At 44.4% G+C, this 23,510-nt stretch overlaps 1 protein-coding gene across 1 annotated transcript; it reads right to left on the reverse strand.

The window, feature by feature from the left end:
• Nucleotides 1-9,956: 9,956 nt before the first annotated feature.
• Nucleotides 9,957-23,416, reverse strand: LOC144711606 (translocation protein-like protein). The gene is made up of 5 exons (XM_078585589.1): nt 23,248-23,416; nt 13,493-13,804; nt 12,514-12,715; nt 11,052-11,280; nt 9,957-10,319 (listed from the first exon to the last, which is right to left on the reverse strand). Exons 1-5 carry the CDS (start codon nt 23,329-23,331, stop codon nt 10,064-10,066), a joined length of 1,083 nt encoding a protein of 360 aa, XP_078441715.1. The 5' UTR covers nt 23,332-23,416; the 3' UTR covers nt 9,957-10,063.
• Nucleotides 23,417-23,510: the final 94 nt, after the last annotated feature.

Genomic DNA, 23,510 nt, shown 5'->3' on the forward strand with positions numbered 1-23,510 from the left:
TCCCTGAAGCATCTTTCGAGGAGTAGATCTTGCTTTGTAACACGTAGTCTTCCCCACCGTGATTCCAAATTTATGGTTGATCTCCTGTATCATATCGCCGACAGGCCAATCAATATTCATGCGAAAGTTCTCGATGAAATGATTCGCAATCCACTTATAATCAGCTTGTCTATTCCTTGCAGGCCTACTGCACGTATGTCTATCGTTTAATGTCTTCACGAGGATAGCATCTTTCGTCCGGCTCCAACTAGCATATACCCGCCACGGGCAATCGTTACTGCAGAGTACTTCAACCTTTGTCTCACAAGACTTTTTCAATCTAAAACTGAACCCATTCCATGCGGCATGGTTTTTCATAGCCGCCATAAATTCAGCAGCCGACTCAAATTTCATGCCTACTTCAAACCTAATCTCCTCAAGGGGGAAACTGGGATCGTACCTTTTGCATCTAGGCACAATCTTTACATTTTTCAGACTCCTCATCTGTATCAGTGGGAGTTATTATCTCATCTTCAGAATTAGCATACTCACTACAATTCCCTTCTTCACCAGAATATCCTTCAGAATCACTTCTACACGCGTCACTTTCACAGTCATGCTCACTATCGTAATTATATCCAAATACATTTCTCGCCTCATCAGCCCTATTCAACGGAGATAATAAGAAACAATAACTGACGTACTGTAATAATTCTAATTTCACATTCACTTATATGGTGAGGAATAATAACATATCGAATAAAAAATTAATGTGTGTAATAAATGTGTGCTTACATTGTTTTTTACTTTTATGTATGCTAGAAGAAATGATGAAATTTGTAAAGGACTCCTCGAATTCAGCGTTGTCTCTAGGAACAATGTCAAATTTGAGCTGTCAAGATATATGTCTAAAATCAGATTGAGAGTCACAATGATTGTGCCATGTTGTGAAATCCTGAGATTAAGAAAAATCTTTCTTGGTTCAGATGATAATTATCGAATATCGAATACCGAATGCAAGATGGATATCGGATATCGTGTACTGAATTTATGGAGGGGATGATTCCGTTGTCGATATCATGGTATCGAGGTCTTATTGGGATACCAAATGGTTCTAATTGGTGTTGAAATACTGATATAGATATTCAATATTGAATATTGTATACTCCGACTCATGTTTAGAATACCAAGAGCACTATTCAATATCGATTGATATCAACATATCCAGCGATATTGAATACCACCGCTGGTATCGGAATATCGATATTGATGTCGCTATCCAATATCGCATTCATTTAGATCCGACACTGAACGAGATCCTTTGAGATATTGATACCTAAACTAAATATTCGATATTCAAATCCATGTTTTGAAAACTGATTTCTGATCTGCATTTAATTAAAAAAACCCCGCGGAAGAAGTATCGATATTAGTCCGAATATCAATTTTCTGGATCCGTTAACGATACCGAATATCGATGATGGTATCGATATATCGATAAAAATATCAATTATCAAATCCAATTAAACCCGATACTGATTGTGATCCAATTGTGATATCTACATCTAAACTCGATTTTCAATATTCGATATTTGGACCCCTGTTTCGGTATGTGATATTGGGATCAATATCGGATACTGAAACGGAGTATTGAACACCAATAAGAATCAGTATCCAATGTTGGTAAAGAAAAATCGTGGAAGAAGAAGAAAATTGCGAAAGAAGAAAAAAATCGCGAAAGAAGAGGAAAATTGCGGAAGATAAATACCGGTTTTGCAGAATTGATCCTTTCGCCCTTGAATGGATCGCTCGTTGAAATCATCGGAGAGATGAAAATGGTCTTTTCCCCGACAATTTACGATCGAAGATGATGACTTATTGGGTTTTTTCCGACGCTGACGTGGCGTCCGACTTGGATGCCACGTCTATTACGGTCAGCCCAGCTGCCCACTTCGCCGTCCGCGTCGAATGCCACGTCAGCATCAGAAAAAACCTGGGATCAATCGCAGAACTTTTAAAAAATTGGGGATAGATCGCGTGAAAAAAAAACCTGGGATAGATCGCCGACAATTTAAAAAACCTGGGATATATGGGACTATTTGCCCCGATTTAGGGGTATGGTTTATCGTCAAAACCTAATCCATCATTCAATTAGTACTGATGCGTAGCGGGGATCATTAGAGAATGCCTTCTCCAATATCCTCACTGCCCTGGCTAGGGATTTTTCTGTATCGTTTTCCTTGAGTCAATCTCCTCTTATACCAAGGGTGTATGATCCCGTCTTGACCACTCTATCATCTCCGTGAGCTTCTAACTACATTCGAGCTATGACTTGTTTGAATCCCATGATTAGAGGCTCATAAGTCGTAGTTAAAATGTAGTCATCCATTCACAAGATGTCCTTGGTGTCTCAGGTCAGTAAATCACTTTTACAACCGTGATTTGAATCAACCTGATTGACATTTAGGTATAATATCATTCAGGGATTCGTACAGATAAATTTCGTGAAAATTTTCTCCAAAGAGCACCCACTATCTGACCCTAGTGTTACCACACTAATAGCCACATGATCAGCTATACTTATCGTATAAGTAGGATCAGCTAGTGCTATTCTATCTGGATAATTCGATGTCCATCTCGACTATCCATCGAATAGGAATATTAGAATACATGTTTAAAGACTAGTGATCACTGTATTATGATCTCATCATAATTCACTAGGTCATTGCACGTATTCATGGACTCCATTATAAACATCACACAAAATAATAATGAACGCAAATATTTTATTCAATGAACTTAAATAAACATAGTAGTGTGATTGGCTTGACGGCCACATAATATCCATCACTATAGCCATTACTGTGGAGACACTAAGGATAGACAGTGGATGCTCTTTAGTGGAAAGAGTTCACTTAATTGATCCGTACGAATCCCTGAATGGTATTATCCCAAACTGTCAATCATGTTGATTCATGTCACTTGTGTAAGTGGTCCTTAGACTTGAGACACCAAAGATGTCTTGTGGATGAAAATTTTTACTTTGACTACGATCCACGAGTCCCTAATCATTGGATTTTAAATGGTCGCAGTTCGGGTGCTTCAAGGAGTTCATGATGGTGATTGAGTAGTCAAGTTGGGATTGTCCACTCTCGTTATAAGAGGTGCTAGCTCAAGGAAGATGATGTGATGAAGTCCATGGTTTCTCCGATGATTTCTGAATGCATCAACACTAATTTAGATGATCGATTGGGGTTTGACAGTTGACCATACTCTAAGTCATCCTAGGAGTGTGAAGTGGATGAGGGATTATATGTACATGGTAATCGATGAAAAGCAGATTCCATGAGTGAGTCAATATACACCCATTTGTCTCTTCTAGAACACGAGATGTGGCATGACACCCCACGGTTTGGAGACTCAACATATCGATTGGGTTAAATATCTAAAATCAATTACTTCATATGATGAGATAATTAATTAATTTGGAAGCCAATTAAGGTTATTGAGCCATTGGGGTAATTAACTAGAGTGATACATGGGCCTCGAGGGTCATACACAAATGATCTTTTGGACATCGAAAATATACTTAAGTTTTGGGGGTTTTTATAAAAAATACCCGCTTAATATAAATAGAGAAAGGCCCTGAAAGAAATTTCACCCAGGCCAGAATCTTTTAAGGGCCTTTCCCTTCTTATCCCTTCCCCCCATGGCTCCTCTCCATTCCTGATGCGAGCGAGATGGTGTAATGGCGGCGATGGAGGTTGAACAAAACTCGTCAATGTGAAGGAGGATATTTAACAGGCAAAGGCCTGTGTGGATACTTCTAGATGGTGCACACATTAGAAGCTCCACATGATTTGTTCAAGGATCGAAGGAATCATGTGGTGCGATCGTTGCCGAGGTGTTTTGTTTCATGTTGTTTTTAATGTCGTTCCGATTCTTTAAAGTCTTTAGCTGCTTATCGTTTTGAGTTTTTCATCCAAATCAAGGCCTCTAGAACCCTTCAATACTTAGAAATGAAACCCTAAAGACATTTTGCATGTACTTAAGTTTCTGACTTTGACATACAAGCCTTTGTTTATAGGAATCAAAATTGTTAAAGCTACAAAAGAAGGATATACCCATAAAAGTTATTTTGCTGTCAAGATGAAATTATTTACCATTATTAATGAGGAGACAGACTTTAAAAGTGATTAACTCAAGTCACCATTTCAAATATGGATGAACAATTAGGCCTTGACAATTGAGTTTACTGAAATACATTCTTGGAGTGTCGCGTAGATGAGAATTTTTGCGTATAGTAATTTTTAATGGGTAGACTCTATGTATGGGTAGCATAAGACCATTAATTTAAAGGACACATACTGTAGCTCAACCTATAAGTTAGGATAAATTAAAGTAGCATACTTGATTGGACAGTAAAGTGTATTGGGACTACTGGTCTATTAATGAGATGCGTGATTGACCATAGAAGGTCACACTAGTGAGGTCCTTGGACAAATGACTATAAGTAAATAATTGAATTTTTCATGGAAAAAGCTAGTTACTATATGAAGGCTTGCATGACAAGGGTCGAGGGACCTAGAACCATCCTTCCCTTCTTATTTCCTTATGACTCCGTGAAAGGGGGGCTTGCATGATAAGCTTCAGTAGCTGGAGTAGATTGGCTCTCCACGAATAAAATAGAGAGAAGGGAGGATACACTACAGTCGGTGCACGTGCCCGTCCACGCCCAAGGCGGGACGGATCAGGTACGGTTCATGCGTGTTGGGCGCGTGGGCTAATAGGTGTGTGCGCGCGCGCCAAGCGCCACACGCGGGCGCCAACACGACACGCGAGCGCCAAGCACCGCGCGGGAGTGAGAAGTGCTGCGCGAGGGTGCGGGACGCGCAAGCCGGGCGACGTGCTGCAGGTGCGGCGCTCGGAGTTGTGCAGGGTGTCGTGTAGTGGCCGCGCGGGTAGCGCGCATTGCGTGTGCGGGGTGTGGGGATGGGAGACATCCCGCCAGGAGACTAAGGCATGTGGCGCACTGAGAGCGCCGAGACGGCATAATCTCAATTTTAGGATTAAAATTCGTCGTTGGTGATTGAGATTATTCAATAAAATATATTTGACCGTACTTGAAAATACGTAGTTAGTGATGAGTACGGATCGTCTCCACAGGGAACGATGATTAAGGAATTACTTTCTTAAACTAGTGATGATCAATGAGCGATCGACAAAAACACAATTCAAGGATATGAGCGAGTGATATCGATTAAGAAGTACTTAATTTATATGTTAATTTAACTTAAATAAAAGAGTAAGTGATTGTGACGGACACGATAATGAACTATGGTATGAACGAGGATAGTGGTTGGATATGGAATGGTACGATGGCAAGGATGGAGAGATGAGAGAGTGGGGACGTAAGTGAGTGAAGTGATAAATGAAACGTTGATAAAAAAAAAACTATAACTATGATAACGATGATGTTTGGAGAGAAACAACGTAAGGCGAAGACACTTACCTTAGATCCTTACGTTCCGCCACGATCACGGCGATTTGCGAGTGCCGGTAAGCTCCCCCTCTTCTCTTTTGTCTCTTCCACACACCCAAGACACCAAGAACACTCTTGATGGATCTCAAAACTCACTCTCTTTCAATCAGCCCACAAAAGTGGGAAGCAAGTTCAAGATGGTTTTTACAATGATCCAGGCCTCTATTTATAGATTAGAGGTTATGGAGAGAAAGAGGAGGGGAAGATGAAAAGTTATGGCCGTTGGAAGTTGAAGCAATCCTAGCCTTTAATTTATTCTCTCTCTTCATCAATGTCATCAGTTTGTGCCTGTTAAGAAGTCAAAGCACTTGGTATTCTGTGGCTTTTTGTATTCCGTGGCTTTTCATATTCCATGCCTTTTTGTATTCCGTGGCTTTTCATATTCCATGGCTTTTCGTATTCCGTGGCTTTTCGTATTCCGCGACTTTTCATATTCCGTGTCACATGTACATGTCAAAAGGATAAAAAACAAAGAAAAAATCTCTTTCTCAATGCTGATGTGGCGGCGCATCCGCACGCCACGTCACACTATGCCATAAAAAAAACCAAAATACTTAAAATTTCATATTAAATCAAATAAAAGCCCAAAAAATACGTATAAATATATTTTTTGAATCAGAAAAATCATATCTTTCCAAATTTAATATCCAAAAATTCCATAAAAATCATATTCTTTCTCAAAAATTATATTCTTTTAGAATATACTATTAGAAAAATCCTAAAATATAGAAACATTTCAGAAATTTGTTCTAAAAATAGATTTAATCATTTTAAGCTTGATAACATGCAAATATGAGTAATTTAATGCATAAATACGCATAAATATAATAATATAAGGCACTAAAGATGCATGTTATCACTGGGCGCGCAGCGCCCAGCTTAGGGACGTCGAATACGGCGGCGTTGCGCAGACTGCGCGCGAAGGTGTTGACACGGGTGCTGGTGGCGTGTGTGATCGTCAAGGTAGGGGTGGCATGTGTGATCGCCACGCCCGCGGGCGCACGGCGCCTGGCCCGGGGCACTTGTGTAGCGGCAGAGCGGGCGCACACGCGGGAAGCGACGGACTTGAGGCTGCGTGGCGACACTACCCTAGCGCAATTCGCCTCGTCTCGTTCATTGTATCACCCCTCGTCTTCCCCTCATGTAATGGTCCCAACAATGATGTACTCTTTTATGATATTAATCCAATGACCCTATTCCCCGACGGGGCTGCATCCCCACCATCTCCTCTAACCCCTTACATGCGATCTTAAGCATTTGCAAAGACTTCCACTACAGGAGATCAAGGCTGCTCAGTGTTTTGCTCCGAGCACTAAGGCCGGCACACTCCAAATTCGAGCAAGAGACCTAGCTCTAGATTTGACAGTGTGACATAAAGGGATAGGATAGATGTCAGAACCCACCAAATATAACTGTCATGAAATAAAAGGAAATCAAGGTCTGTTGGGTATCTTGGTCGTAAGACCAACATGCAACACTCCATCTAACTTTCCATTGTCTTTTGATTTTTGGTGCATAGATGCTCACATTCAATTGGAATAACTGGATAAATTATTTGGAGCTAGTCCTCATGAAAACTACAAAATGTAGACACCGTGATTCTATTAGTTCCTTCATTAAATGTCAAATTTCTAAACAGTTGACATATGATTGGTGTACAATAACTATCTCTAGCATCTAGACTATCTTGTTTTCAAGTTGGGTTGATCATGGAAATTTCAGATTAAAAGCATGACATCTGAGTGTTGTACTATAATTTCAGATTATCATGTTGTCAATATGGTTATAGACTACATGCAGTCTGATTTGAATTTTGAATACCTGAATAAACCTGAGTCAGAAAATGAGTAAATATTGACTTTTGTCTTATTATAGATCTTACATTTTAAATTTATCATAATATTTTTAGATTTTGGATACATAATTTATATTTCATTATGTTCAACGCTTATAGTTTCAATAACCATCCAAACAATCATAATATTTAAATAATAGGCTGGCTTTAGACTTATTGGAATCCCCATATTCATAATGTATCTATTTTTTATTTCTAGTACTTCTAAGTTTTATTAAATGATACTATCATACCAATATACATACATACACACACAAACACACTCACACACAAACACATATCCTTCGTAGGCATTATAAGAAAAGGTCTGTTTTTTCATCGTTTTATTATGCTTTCAGAAAAAATCAAGATGCCTCCTGCCTGGTACAAACTAACCGAACCAATTTCATAGTTTCAAGTCATACAATACAATATCAACACTCCGGCTGAAATTCAAGCCAACAAACAACTTGTTTAAATAATTAGTTTATGTTGAACCTCTCAGCGCTAAGCTTTATTTCCGAGTCGGAAAATTTGACGTTTGAGAATCACAAGCATGATTATCATAATCCTTGATAAATTTAAATGAAGCAATACATAATTTACAAACCTGTGTAATGTGTCATTTTGAGTGCAAAAGACAATAGTGGGATTGTCAAAGCCTTCATGGCTAAGGCATGTGCCTTATTACTTGGACAAGTTATAAAATATGGTTCTCAGTGACAAACTTAGTAACTCATCTTCTATCAGTACAATGTCCACTTCTCCTAATGCCAATGAATGGGGTGAGAAAATGAAATAAACTCAATATATTTTTTAGAAGTTTGGGATATTCCCTAGCCTTCCCTGAAGGTGCTATTAGACCCGTTAATTACTTGTTTAATCATAGAACAAACACAGGGTCAAAGGGTCTAATACCACAATTAGGGAAGGGTAGGAAATATTCTAATTTTACTTAAATATTGAGTTCACTTGTTCTTCTCATCCATTCAATGGCATTTGGATAAGTACAATACTATTTGGGTAGAAGACAAGCAACTAATTATGTCTATGATAACCATATTTTTTAATTATATTCAATCCCCTTATACCATGTTGTACTTTGGAACAAGGCAATGAAATCATACTCAGAAAAAAAACTAAAGAGCAGTTATAAATAATCTAAATCAGTCTCCCTTTAGTAAATAAAATCCAAAATTATATCTTTGAAAATCATAATCAATTAAAACTATTTTTTTCAAAGTTGGTTTGATAATTAATTACCCCAAGATAGCTATACAATGAAACTTGCATTCTTTATAATGCATGATGGAATTAAGAATAGCCTTTACAAATTGACAATCAAACAATTATTGTCATCACACATCCAAAAAATTCAAAAATGCCTATGAAAAAATCTCCAAGTACCCACAGTAAACGTGACAACTTGCTCACAATAAGGAAGAGGATTGTCATCAGGATTATACAAATCACATTGAGATGGGAAGATCTCTGATAACATGCCAACATCAGGTCATAAATAAGTTCTTTCATGCAAACTTTCAGCACTTTAATATTCTATGAAAGTTATGCTTTCTATAATGACTCTCCTGCAAGATAATTACATTATTAATGTCTAATGTATACTTCTTTCAGGATATTCAAGTCCAAGATTCAACTTAACCTATTTCTGAGGTAGTTTCTTAGAAATCTATTTTTACAAATTGTGAATTACATGTCTTTGAATGAAACTACTTTGACAACAATATCAAATATTAATTCTAGGATATCACCAATGGAAGAAAACCAACTAAATGGAGGGAGGTTGACGTAATATCAAAATTCATTCAAAGACATGAAGAACCAAACAACATGTTATCTCATGAGGCAAAACCTCTTGAATACCCTTTGAATGAAGAACCAAACATACAAAAGTGAATTATGCTGATAAATTGTAGAGTATATTGCCCAAGGGAAAGGTTCAAATGGATTATCCACTTCTATAAATATTTTTTTAACAAATATTTTTATAAATTATTGGTTACTATTTGGACATTTATCTTAGAATGTCGCTTTAACAACACCAGTCTGAGATCTTAATTTGGACATGATATGAAGGAAAACTGAACAAACCAGCTTATTCATGGATGTTCTACCAAGGAAACCACCAAATATATGATGCCTTAATGCAGTGCAACTTCTTGAGTACCCTTCGAATGAAGAAATAAAGAGCAAGTGCACAATTAAACTAAATTAGGGGAAAAAAGATGAAGATTCATCTTCATTGTCATGATGTCAATTAAGCTCTTTAATTTCTGATTTTACGATGAAACTTTACCCAGACCGGAGGCAAAGAAAATAAAGAAAAACACTGATTTCATAACCTTTCTTAAAGAACCAACGGGTCTGAGGTTCTCATGAAGCTAAATCATATTCTTCAAGAAAGCGCACCAGATAAATGAAAGAATTGCTCTAAAGTCAAAGTAAATAAACTAAGTAAAAGAGCTTCAATCCGAATATACCCTCTTTTTAGGCCTTTTCAGCCATAAAACCCTGTACTTGCCACTTGACATGACACAAATGGCTTCACGGGTCACTCGATACTGTTCTTCAGGGACCGGAGAAATCAATACTTATTCTTCTAAAGAGGCAGAAATATTAGGCACAAATTCAAGTGGCTAAATTAGATATTACAGAACAAGCAGAAATTTCTGATTTATGAGTTCTTTTTACTGACCCCCATCATAATCCTTCTCAGTTCCGTGTATATCTTCAGCAGCTCCACCACCACCACCAGTGTTAGATCCTAAATCTTTACCCGATTCTGTGTCATTCGGCCAAACTGTTGCATTAACGTCTGAAGGCTGCTGATCTGGCTGCGTTTGATTGGTTTCGGCCTGTTTAGTTTCAATCATGCCGGATATGGCCAACTTTGGAGACCACTCCAACATGTCATCAATAATGTTTGATACCCTCTTTTGATACCTGCAAAAGATGATAGACGAAGCTCAGAAGACGGACCTGAATTTATAAATGTATCAATAGTGATAAAAATGCCACAGTTTCTCCGGGATAACCATTTTCTGGAGTTTAATCATGAACTCCAAAAATAATAAACTTAGAGCCGTAACCCCAAACTAAATGGTGGAAACATGTGATGCCAAAACGCTTTATTGGATGGAACGTCTAAATAGATGCTCAGAGATTTAGATAGGAGACTCGTTCTGGGAGAAAGAAGACACCACGGGAAAATCTGGCATTCCACCTAATTTCTTGGCAAAGAAACTGTAGAACTCCACAGAAGATGGGAGTAGAAATGAGAGAAATGGAGAGCGGTTGAGAGAGAAATGGTGAATAAAAGATAGGAATGCCAAACTCAATTATTGTAAGGCTCCTTCACCTTTCTATAGAGAGAAGTTCCCAACCGAAAATCACATGAAAGAACCTACTTTAAACAGAAGCATTTTGACTTGTCAAAAAAAAGTTGCCCATAACATCTCTCAACAAAATCGTTCAATTTTATTGAAAGTGGGATAGAATAAATGAAGAGTAAATAAGCATCAAAAGAAAGAAAACAACTTTATTTTTAGACATTTTTTCATTTCAATATGTTTACAAGTCAAACGTTTTGTAATAGAACTCAAAAAACTGAAAATTTTGCCTCAATACTCTAACTAAAAGAATGGAATAACTAGAAGGAGTGAATAAACAGTTTACCTGGCCCTCGCCGCTTCATCAGGGGCATGCTGCCTAAGAAGAAAGATGATAATAACGACTAAAGTGGCATAGAATAACCTCGATGTCCACTTAGGTGGTTCCCCTTCATCTTTCTGGGGCCAAAACCTCACCAGCTCTCTGAAGGTTGTTTCTTCTGCATTTAAATTGGGAAAAATCCAGATGCGCTTCCCGAGGACTATCCATACCGCACCAAACACCGTTGCCCTAACTGCAATATCAAGAATTTGTTGAAGTCAACATCCTGTCTTCGTTGGGAAGTGATGTAGCACCCTTGTATCAGATGTTAGGGTGATGAAGATGACCTATCATCATCCTCATCTGCAGAGAGAATGATGAGATGAAATCATCATCGTCAGCCAAGCCATAGATGAATGATGTGAACAGGGACGACTCTTCAGCGTCCTGTTCTGCAGCCAGAATGATAAGGATGAAATCATCATCGTAATCTTAGCCACAGATGAATGACAAGAACAACAACTCTGCCCCCTCGTCATCGGAAATAATTAAAAATGAGAAAGTGGAGAAAAAGACGAATCATCATCGTCATCTTTCTCTCATCACCTTTTTGGTGAAAATGAATGAATATACAATGATGAAATGATGAACTGATAGGGTTCCCCGAGCCGAGTCGGGGGCATTCTCGTCATGTTTGGCCTTATGTTCCTTTAAATAGCACAGCCCTCCCTCTAGGGAGGGCAGACTGGAAGTTTGGTTCTTAAGTGATCTTTGGTGTTTTCCCTCCCCTCTCGTCTCCTCTATATCCAATCTCCACCTCTCTCCACGATCCCCATCCTTGCGATCATCTCTGCCTCACCGCATCTTCAGGCGGCTCGTCCCGGCCAATCCCTATCCCCTAAGCTCGGCCTTCCCCCGACCATTCCCGTTCTCCTCTCTACCCGGGAACTTCTACCTCTCCTCGTCCCCTATTGTCCTTCCGATACGAACCAAGATCAAGGTTCGTATCGTGATCCTCCTCTCGTCCTAGTCCACGACTGGTGTGAACTGGATCAGATATAGCATTAGTATAATGGCAGGCACTCGAATCTTCACATAAGTATCATATTTGGTCTGCATCAAAGTGATCAACTATACTTTCTTCCCTGCCTCTCTTCCTTTTTATATTTCTTTCTTTCCTTGTCCAGATATGATATTATGGAGTTAAACTCACCCTATGTGTCATGAGAAGAACGGTAGCAAAATAAAACAGCAATTCGATGATTTATTAAGCATACATAAAATAAAAGCAGTTCACTTCCCGGTCAGTCAAAACTTCTATTCTTAATTCAAAAGTTCTGGTAAAAAATATAATTTGAAGAAATCTGTCACTTAGTGGCAGCAACAGTAGAAGCTATCTAATATTAACGCTGAGAAAGTTAATATTATAAAATATGTTAACGGAAAAAACGATTTCCAAGGGCAGAACTCATCAAGAGAGAATTACCTAGAAGCAGGCTCAGTATGAGGAGCAAAGCTCCAGCACACGAGTACAGAACAAGGAGTTTACACTGATAAGGATACACAGGGAACAAGCAGACTGCCACTGCCACCAGAGGCCAAAGAAATGAAAGAATTGTTTGCCATAGAGTACGCCTTTTCATAAATGTCCAAGCAAAAAATGCATCATTTTCTGAGAACACTTGATCCTGCGAAATAAATTGATGAATATTACAATGATTTTTAAGAATTTTCAGATGATGCGCTGCTTTGAAAATTGGCATCAGGATATGGCAATGTTATTTAAATACAGAGAATAAAACAATCAAGAAAATTTGAAATCTACAACTTAAATAAATTGACAGAAACGAGATACAATACAAATATAATAACCGCAGGTATCAGAAACATTTTTAGCTTGACGGATAATTTCCTTTTACGTTTCCACATGGAAATGAATGAACTTTTGAAAATAATGTTTTATATTTGTTTCCGGAATACATCAGAAATTATTATTGAAATGATATACAAGGACCAATTTTTGTCTCATTCTCCAGAAGCTAGAGGTTTTTAGGTCATACCGAATAAGTGGATCACCGCCTATTCATCAGGTGAAAATTTTGTTCCCCACAAATGTTCATCATCTTTACCGTTCTGCTCAGATAAAAGCTTTGATTACTTCTCATCATGGAGCATTTCACCAATGCATTAAAACATTTACTTGGGTAGCACATTAATCAATTAAAATTAATTTCAAAACTCATGGACGGAATAAAGAAAGTTAGAACTACATACGATGCAAACAAGCACCAGTAAAACAAAGTAGGTGTGAAAAAGTAATACTGCAATTAGATTGCGGTTATATTCCGGAAAAGATATCCCTGAGAATGAATAGTTTTATTTAATGGAATATGAATTAAATAACAGAAGGACCTGAGGTGGAATAAAAATGTAATGCAAGATAAAATAAATAACTAAAATCTCACTCGAAATATCTCCAAGTGTGCTGGCCACGAAGATAACTTTTTCTTCCCAGGACGAACCGTTTTCACGACACGATCACATCGAACAAGAAGATTTTTCTGAAGCAAAGTATTAACGATGTCTTCCACATCCAAATTCTTATCAGATCCTAGGATATCTTTTACTTCAGGGTGGTTGGCCATAAACGCAACAAAATCTTTTCCTCTAAAATATTCAACTCTTGCCTCTTGCAAAACAGCCCATCTGGATTCAAGTTTCTTATTGTCTCTGACTTTCTCAGCAAAAAGTTGATACAGATCCTTCGTAGGAGATTTCTGTGTCAATACAAAGCATGTGGGGACTTGTGAGTCTTGTATAAATATATTAAATTGTAAATCATTCATTACGACACATGAAACAAAAAAAAATCATGTTCGCTAGTAAGATGCAACACTAAATATTACAGATTAAAGCTATTGTCTAAACCACGCCTTGCTGTGATGATCAAACTCAAACTGAGTGTCACATGTTTGCTGCCATCTGACAGTTTGAAGTGTACACTCTACAATATAAATCTCAGGTTAGCCATCTGAGAACCATTATGATTTTTTAACATCTTAGTATCACTAGTTCAAAAAAAAAACATTTTAGTGTCACACAATGAGTTAAAAAGTCATAAACTATGTCCAGTGTGCAAAAGCAAATTAAAAAAGCTCACACCATTGACTTCCACGCAAGAAATGGAAAACGAAGGAAGCCTGATTTTTTTCTTGATGACTAGACAGGGTGAAAATAACTCATTGAAAGTAGCTCGTTGAAAACTTTATTAGATGCAAATATAAGAAATATTTCTAGTATGAAGAAAATAATGCATTTTTTAATAAATGGAATAAATAAAAAATTCAATATAAGACCATACAATAAAGATATCACATCAGTTTTTGCATATAGTTTCAAAAAAACTTCCACTTATAGTTCTCATAAAGCAAGTTCGTAAAATTCTCTAATGCAACTGCATGTGTCATATCTGACGATCTGTGAAATGGGATATCCGATATGACTTGCGGTATCAATGAATACTTCTCAACTTAGAACTCAAGAATTCACCAATGTACGTTCTGAGTTGAATAGAGAAAAGATGAGATGCGAAGAAAATAGAGAAGGTAGCTCGCTGGGTGGGCTCCTCCCTCCGGACTGTGCTTCCTCCCTACGGATCAGCAGGCCTGCTCCTGCTGCTCCAGCCTTTCTGGCAGTCGTAACCGTCAGCCTCCAGATTCAAGAAATGCCTGATCCCCCTCCCGCGCAGGTTACTGATATGATCCACCACCGCGTCTATGTTCGGAGGAAGGTATGGCAATGGCCCAGCCCAACCTATGGACGCCCCCATTTAAGCCCTCACTCGTGAGAGTAGAGGGCAAGAAGAATATCACTGTGAGTCTCACCTTCCTCCATCTCCCTCAAGCTCTCTCTCTGTCTGTGACACCCTCTCGCTCTCGCAGGTGGACATCGCAAGTCTGTTCGCGGGACGTTCTCCTCCTCCGGCGTTCCTCGCCCTCTCCTTACCATTCTCATTCTTCTCTTACTCCCCAGGAACATCTCTTCTTCTCTTCTCTTCTCAAACACCATTCAGTTTGCAGAATTGAACTTGAGTTCTATTGAGTTATAATTTGGAATCATTACATTGTGCAAGATCCGGTCTCGAATCAGGACCCTATCATTGGTATCAGAGCCAGCCCACGTCGCCTTCTGCCGCCACCTCTAGCATGGAAGCCAAGTCCGAACCCACCTCCTCCTCTGGCAGAGATGATGCAGCCGCGAAGGCCTTGGCCGACGCCTACGATTGCCACTTCGCTCCAGTAGCCATACAGATGCAGCAACTCCTGGCGGCGCTGCAGCAGCAAATGGCCGCCTTCTTGTCGGTGTTAGGCTTGCCCAGCGATGCACCCACCATCCACGCTCATGTGGCCCGAGGCAGCTCGAGCCAAGCACCGACGGGCGCCTTGGACAACCTCGTGGTGGCCGATTCCATCTCTGACGAGGAAGACGAAGGGGCGGTCTTCTGCATCCCCATTCGCTGCCGCTAGGTTGCCGATGCCGTCTCCTCATGGCCGGCCCGCCCCGGTCGCTCACTGGCCCAGCTAGGGCGGCGCCGCCCGAGCCACTTCCAGCCGTGGAATCAACGCCGCCCGACGCCATCTCCTCATGGCCGGTCCGCCGAGCCAGTGGCCGACCACCCCTCTCGCAGGCAGGAAACTCTAATGGGTCCCAGATGAAAGGCAAGGGGGTGGTGCGGACCCAGGAGAAAGGCTCTCCGCCTCCTCTTGACAGGCCCGACCCACTATGTTTCGGGCAAAACCCGCGCTGGGGCAGGCTCGAAACTGACCTGAGCAGCCCATTTTGACCGGGCCTGGCGCGGCCCGGGCCCACTCAGGAAGTCTGCCCCGGCGAAGAAGAGGACGTGCGGTTTGGGGTGGGTATTCCGCCCGCACTGGTCTGTGGCTGCACCCGCAGGAGCACTCGGTGCAGAGAGTGGAACCCACTTGTCACGGCGCTCCGGTTGCATACAACCATGGCCAGCGCATGGTCGCGCAGGGGAAGAATTTCGCCCATTTGGGGACGGGCCTCGCAGACTGCTGCCCATCCTTCCCCGGCACTATGTGGGGGAGCCCCGGTTGGAGAAGACGAGGACAAGTCCGACGCGCCATCCAAAGAATCCTGGCGTCCTCCGCCGCCCACGTCCCCCGCCGCCGTCCCGGGTCTTGGAGGGTCCACCGGACAGAGGACGGCCCCGTCTTCGCACAGCAGAACCTCCAATCTTCTCTGACGGGGACCCGGACCACTGGCTATGGTGCATGGAACAGTACTTCCGCTCCGTACCAGCGGATGATGCAGAGCGCTTGCACATAGCATCTTCATACCTGGATGGGAAGGCATCAACGTGGTTCTGCTATGTTGACAACCGCGCGGGGTTCCAAGACTGGTGGGCCGTCAAACAGCAGCTTGACCGCTGTTTCGGCATCAAGCCACAGGAGGCGTACCATCGTCTCATGCATCTTCAACAAACCGGGAGCGTCGACGAGCTGGTGGCATCCTTCGTGGAGTTTGTGGGGTAATTATCCACCCTCGCTGACGACACGACGATGCACGCGCTCTGATAAGAACCAGCCGGTTCGTATCGGGGTGAAGATGGAGGAGGAAGAGTGAGGGCGCCGGGGTGGATGTCGGCGTGCCGGGGTGGACTACGGCAGGGAGGGATCGGCGGAGTGCACGTCGCCGAGGGAGAAGAGAGAATACTTGAACCCAACCAGTTAACAATTCATGTCCTGCCCCCCCACAAGGAGGGCTACATACTTAAAGGAAACGTAAATGGAATGTTAAGACGGGAATGCCCCTAGTGGGCCTACTGGATCGTATCAATTACTCCCCCCTTCGGTACCCAGCTTGTCCTCAAGCTGGTGGTTTGTCGTATGTTGTCGGTTCAGCGGGGAGGTCATCGGCGTGCGGGGTGTTGTCAGGCATGACGATGTGGATGTTGAGCGTTTTGAAGCATCGATGCCCCGGCGAGAACTTCTCGTTGCACTGATAGCACAGGCCTTGAGCCTTGCGGGCGAGGAATTCCCCTTCCGTCAAGTTGAGCCGGCGAGGGCGGTTGGACGGGCAGCGGTTGTTGGATGTCGGCGTGGGCGTCGCGGGGTCCTTGAGGGCGCCGGTGTCGGCGTTGATGGTTGGGGAGTCCTCGATTTCCTGGAGGATGGCTTCCGCTTCGAATGCAATGTCGATGAGGTCGTTATTGGTCTGAGGGAGACAGCGGTTGATCTCACCTTGGATCTTGGTCTGCAAGGCGGCGTAGAGAGCGTACATGGCCGTTTCCTCAGCAAGGTCAGGGAGGTAGCCAATCAAGCTCATGAACTCGGACACCAATTCATCCACGGTGCCCGTTCGGCAGTATGCGTCGCGAGGCTTGAGTCCAAAACGCCGGTTGAGTTGGCGTTTAAAATCCCCCCAGCTCTGGAAGCCGATGCGATCGTCGAGGTAGCAGAACCAGGCGGATGCGGTTCCCTCCAAGTAGGATGAGAGCAAGCAAATCCGCTCCGCATCATCCGCCCGGTAGGCCTGAAAGTATTGCTCCACTCGTCGCAGCCAGCGCTCAGGATCACCGTCAGAGAAGACTGGAAGGTCGGCGTTGTGATGACGATGGGCCAAGGGTGGTTGGCTGGCACGTCCTCGGCGGCCACGAGCTTGATATCCTCGGGGTTGGAAGTCGAATTCGCAGTCGTCGTCCCATATGTCGTCGTCAGTGTTGTGCACTGGTCCACGGTCGTGGCGGGGCATGACCGGCGGAAGACGATTTTGCTGGCGGCCCCCGTGAGGACGGGGTTGAGTATTGCAGGGGTCGTCCCCTTGTGGGTAGAAGGGTGGCGCCCGATGTCCCGAATGGCCAGTCCGACGGGACGGAGAGTTGGGGCGCGCCAATGACAGCTCTGTGCGGGCGAAACCACCAGGGCGGGGGTGACCATGGATAGCGTCATGTCGTGTGTACCTGGGAACGGACTGGTTCTGGGTCCCCTGGGAACGGCCTCTGGCAGAGGGCCCCCAGCCCTCATCTTGGTCTGGGCTTGGAAGGCCCCAGGGTGTGTCTGCTGAGGAGAAGTGCCCTAAGTTGGGCCCATCTTCTGGGCCACCTTCCCGCGTCGGCCCTTTCTGAGGGTGAACCGGGCCAGTCAGGGCAAGGAAGCCCGTGTCTGGCCCGTATTCCCCCAAACTCGGCCCGCCTGTCTCACGCCGGCGGGCCATTTCGCGGCGGGACGGGCCGGACGAGCCCTCCCCAGGGCCCCGGTTCGGCCTAGGGCAGACGCCCTGGTCGACGGGTCCCCAGGGCGGAGCCCCGACGGCGGCACCCCTCGAGGGTTCAGGGACGCCACCTTCAGGGGCCGTCGTCGTCGGGATGGACCCTTTCCTTATGCCTCCCAGGGCGACGGCGCTGTCGCGGTCATCGGCTCTCGGGAGGGCGGGTGCTCCCACGGCCGGCGGTGGCCCTAGGACGGTGAAGGATGTCGGTGCGGTGGCAAAAGACGCCGGAGCCTCCACAGCCCGGTAGGGCTCCGGGGGCGGAGGAGGCGTGGGCGGTGGTGGTTCTGCTGGCAGGGGCGATTGGAGCGTCGCCCTAGCCGCCTCCAGTTGAACAGATACGACCAAGATGAGCTCGTTGCTGACGGCCCCCACCGCGGCTCTGAGCTGCTCCGACCAGGCCTCAGGGTGGCACTCGAGACCTTCTTCGAGGGCTTGCAGGGTGGCAGCCTGAGAGACCTCGAGGGCAGCCACCTTGGCCGCTAGATCCTCCAAGGTAGGAGTTGAGGCTTCGCCAGATCCTGTGGAAGCCGGGCAGACGCTGGAAGCGACGACATTGGGCCGGGGATGGCGGCGCCGATGCGATGACGGCGGCGCGCAATGGCTCTGATAGCAGTGATAAGAACCAGCCGGTTCGTATCGGGGTGAAGATGGAGGAGGAAGAGTGAGGGCGCTGGGGTGGATGTCAGTGTGCCGGGGTGGACTACGGCAGGGAGGGATCGGCGGAGTGGACGTCGCCGGAGAGCTCGACGGAGTGGACGTCGCCGAGGGAGAAGAGAGGATACTTGAACCCAACCAGTTAACAATTCATGTCCTGCCCTCCCACAAGGAGGGCTACATACTTAAAGGAAACATAAATGGAATGTTAAGACAGGAATGCCCCTAGTGGGCCTACGGGATCGTATCATGCTCCATGCCGTTCTCCACCCCGCCCTTGGAGCCGAGGTGAATCGTCTCTGACCCCGCAACACGGAGGAAATGATTAACTGCGGTTTCGAAGCGGAGGTGACCCTGGCCGAACTGCAAGACCAGGAGACCGTCGAGCTGTGAAGCCGCCTTGGGGGCTAGAAGGAGCACCGTCTCACGTCGCGCCCCCCGCACCAGGGGGTCCCAACGGAGGGCACGAGAGGCCTCCCCCCGCCTGTCGCCTCAACCTCACGGAAGACGAGTTCCTCCGCCGGCCAGCTCAAGGGTTGTGCTACCAGTGTAATGAGAGGTTCACACCAGGTCACCGCTGCAAGAAGGATTTGCACATCCATATCGTCACTTATCACCCCGAGGAGCCAGGTGGCGAGCATGAAGCCGAACCGGTTTCTGACGATGATGAGGGGGCCAACAAGGTCAAATTCAATGCAGTCCAATTGGAGTCATTGGCAGCCATGGGTCGCACGTCACCACATGCTCTCCACATTCAGGGCAATGTCCAAGTGTGGGTGGTCACCATGCTGATTGATAAGGGGGCTTCAGCAAACTTCATTTGTGGTCGACTCGCAATGGAGCTGGGTCTCCCATTCAGTCGCGGACACCCCTATCAAATCCGCTACGGCAACAACACTGTCACAAAAGGTGACGAACAGGTCGAGGTTGTTCCCGTGGGATTGCAAGGTTACACGGCTGTTGTCACCTTGCTTCCAGTGGCCGACCTCAGCACGGACGTTATCCTTGGGTATTCCTGGCTCCGTACCCTTGGCTGGACACAAGCCCATTGGGATCTCTTCCTCCTCAAGTTCCAAGTATACACTTTGGCGGGGAACCCCAACACTAGCCGCACCGGCGCGACGCGCCATTGATCCGACTGGCACCGTGGATGCTTTACATTATGTACACTTCGCTTTCTTGCCCTGGTGGATTTTCCCCAGCTTCATTCAAAGTGCAAGCATGCCTGGAACAGCAATTTCCATCATCCAGGCAGCCTACCTCCTCGCCGCACCTTTGACCACCGGATCGTTCTCATCCCAGGTACGGGTCCCGTCAACTCTCAACCATATCGATATTCTCATTTCCAGAAGAACGAGTTGGAGCGGCTAGTGCAGGAGCAGATAGAAGCGTGTATTATTCGCATTTCCACCAGCCCCTACTACAGTCAGGCTCTCCTCGTCCACAAGAAGGACAATGGGTGGCCGTTTTGTGTCGACTACCGAGCCCTCAACAAGATTACGGTTCGCCACTGTTTTCCCATTCCCCTGTTGGACGAGCTCCTCAAAGAATTGCACGACATGGCATACTTTTCCAAGCTCGACCTCAAATCGGGGTATCACCAGATCCGTGTGTACCCCGACAACATTGCCAAGACAGCGTTCCGCACTCACCAGGGGCATTACAAGTACCTCGTCATGCCATTTGGATTGTAGAATGCGCCGGCAACGTTCCAGGCCCTGATGAACCACATCTTCAAACCCATCCTCTAGAGGTTTGTTTTGGTCTTCTTTGATGACATTCTTATCTATAGCTGCTCCAGGGACGAGCACGTCAAGTATCTCCAACAAGTTCTTCAGCTCCTTGATGCCCACTCGCTCCTCGTCAATATCAAGAAATGTTTTTTCCTCCAAGACCAGCTCTAATATTTGGGCCATTGGGTGTCTTCCGCGGGTATTGCCACAGACGCCGAAAAGGTGCGTACCCACCGCGACTGGCCGTAACCTCTCACCCTCCGTCAACTCCGTGGATTTCTCAGGCTGGCGGGATACTATGGGCAATTCGTCGCCGGTTACCCTGCCATTGCATGGCCGCTCACGCGCCTCCTCAAGAAGGGCATGTTTGCATGGTCGCCCGAGGCCCAAGCCGCATTCGAGCAATTGAAGCAAGCTCTCTCTGCTGCTCCAGTACTCATCCTTCCTGACTTCACTCACGAGTTTGTGTTGGAGACAGATGCATCTGGCGCAGGCGTGGGAGAAGTGCTCATGCAACACAACCGGCATGTGGCATATTTCAGCCAAACCCTCCTGCAGACATCTCGGGCTTGTTCGGCCTACGAGCGGGAGCTGATGGCAATAGTCCTGGCAGTGCGCAAGTGACGTCATTACCTGCTTTTCCAGCCCTTCATCATCCGCACCGACCAACAAAGCCTCAAGCACTTATTGGAGCAACGCGAGGTCCAAGGAGTCTAAAATAACAAGATATTCATCATCCTCACCATCTTGGGCTGGTTGGCCGAGATATTGGCTATAACAAGATATATAGAGTTGGAAAACGCAATAGGACAAAAATCCCCCACTCAAGTGGCTCCTTGACATTTTAGGAGCAGCAACAAATAAGCCTGATTCAGACTTTCCAATTTTCCTTGCCAACACTCCTCCATTGTGGTCATCACCTCTGTCTTGACCCTCTCCCGAAATATGCTATAAAAGAAAACTAGGAGACCAATCGGCCCAGGGCTCCTTCTCCGTTCAGTCCCTCGATGGCGGCTTGGACTTCTGGCTCTGAGAAGAGGCATGCCAGCTCTTCCTGTTGTGCTCGACTTAATCGAGTTGCTATTCTTCTGCTCTACTTCCATTTAGGTCTAGCCCCTCACCATGATAAGCGCTAAAAATAATATATCAGCAATCTGCCAATGACTTTGGCTCCCACATACTTTTTGCTTCCTGCTTGCACCCACCAAATCTTGTTGGTTTCTTCAAAAAAAAAAAAACCAAATCTTGTTGGTTCTTCTCCTCGCTTTTGCATGTGTTAGCATCACCCACCTTCAGCCATAATTGTCTTGACCTCTGCCGACAATCCATCTCCAACTTCTGATCTCCTACTGATAATGTCTCTCTACGTCCATGTCGCTCATTTCCTCCTTTTGCAATAGGATGCTAACATCTTCTAGGTCATCCAAAGCCTTGATTTAGACTATGGCATCGGATCTCCTTCTATTTCGCATATCGATGGTATGCTTTTTTTTTTGAAACAATGGATGATATGCTTTTAAAATTCCTTAATGAGGTAGAGCAGACCTCCAATTCTGTTAGACAGATTTACTGTTGCCAATCCCCGCCACAGACCATCTGTCCATCATCTTGTTTTCTCCTCCCTTGGAGATATTGGAATCCAATATCCTGGATATCCTTCCTTATGGGCATTGATCATGACAGTAATGATGATCTGGAAAGGTGATTAGATCTACTTTTTAATTGTTCGACAATTATGGGTGAGGAATCGTCATTATGAGCAAGTCCGGAAAGATCAGGATTGAAACTGTACATTAGCATCCAAACACACGAAAGTGGTCCAGCTCTTCCAGAACGATTAGCATCATTAACATAGTACAATAGGCATCGCATCCTAAAAAATTATCACTCCCATCATTCGCTTTAGAACGATACCGGTTTCCAATTCTACACATCTCCGGACTGATAGCGAATGATGCTCAAGCAGACCCACATTTTTAAGTAGGGTTTACTAGGTTCCCAGCCAAAGGAAACATAGTTCAGAAAGAAACGCTTATCCAGGGCCTCTACCATTCCTTCCAAAAGCTCAGTTTAACAGTGTGACACAAACATTCCCAGATAAGATTACAATTCTACACCTAGAACCTGATCTCATGTAGGAATACTATCTAGCAAGAGGAGGTGATGATCAACCCAAGAGGACTAAGAAATCCGGCATTCCATTTGAACTGCACGAAATTCTGACCAAATCCGTAATGAAACTGAACGAGAATCTTCCAGGACCCAAAAAGGGGGATCAAGCTCAGTGCAGAAAATACTAATCGCCGACTAAAAAAGATAATCAAGGATGAAAGAAATGATAAACGATGCCCCGAAAACGATGCAGCAAACCGCATCACAAACAAAATATACTGAATTCCCGCTAAACAACTAATACGCCGAAATAATTCCACGAAATACACGGGTAAAGCACTTAGAAATGCATTGCCCCGGGAAATAACTAGCAAGGAGTCGATCCACGGATTGAAAAAAACCAACAGACAATGAGAATTCGCCCAAACCTTAGAAGAGTTATCGGGATCTTTCCCCCCATTCTGCATCAATCCCCGTCGGATCCTCTTCTTCTCCGTCCCTGATTTCGTCATCTCCACAAATTTCAACACTCTTCGCGACGATCAACTGACCAAATTCCCCGCAATCTCACTCTCTCAATCTCTCGATTTGGACAAAGAACATCCCAGAAGGACAATTTATATATAAATTTCTTACTCATTTCACCCTCATAAATAAATAATCTCTTCTCCGCCCAAACAACTAAAATTTT

This window comes from Wolffia australiana, chromosome 14, assembly GCF_029677425.1.
Source record: "Wolffia australiana isolate 7733 chromosome 14, ASM2967742v1".
NCBI classification, from domain to species: domain Eukaryota; kingdom Viridiplantae; phylum Streptophyta; class Magnoliopsida; order Alismatales; family Araceae; genus Wolffia; species Wolffia australiana.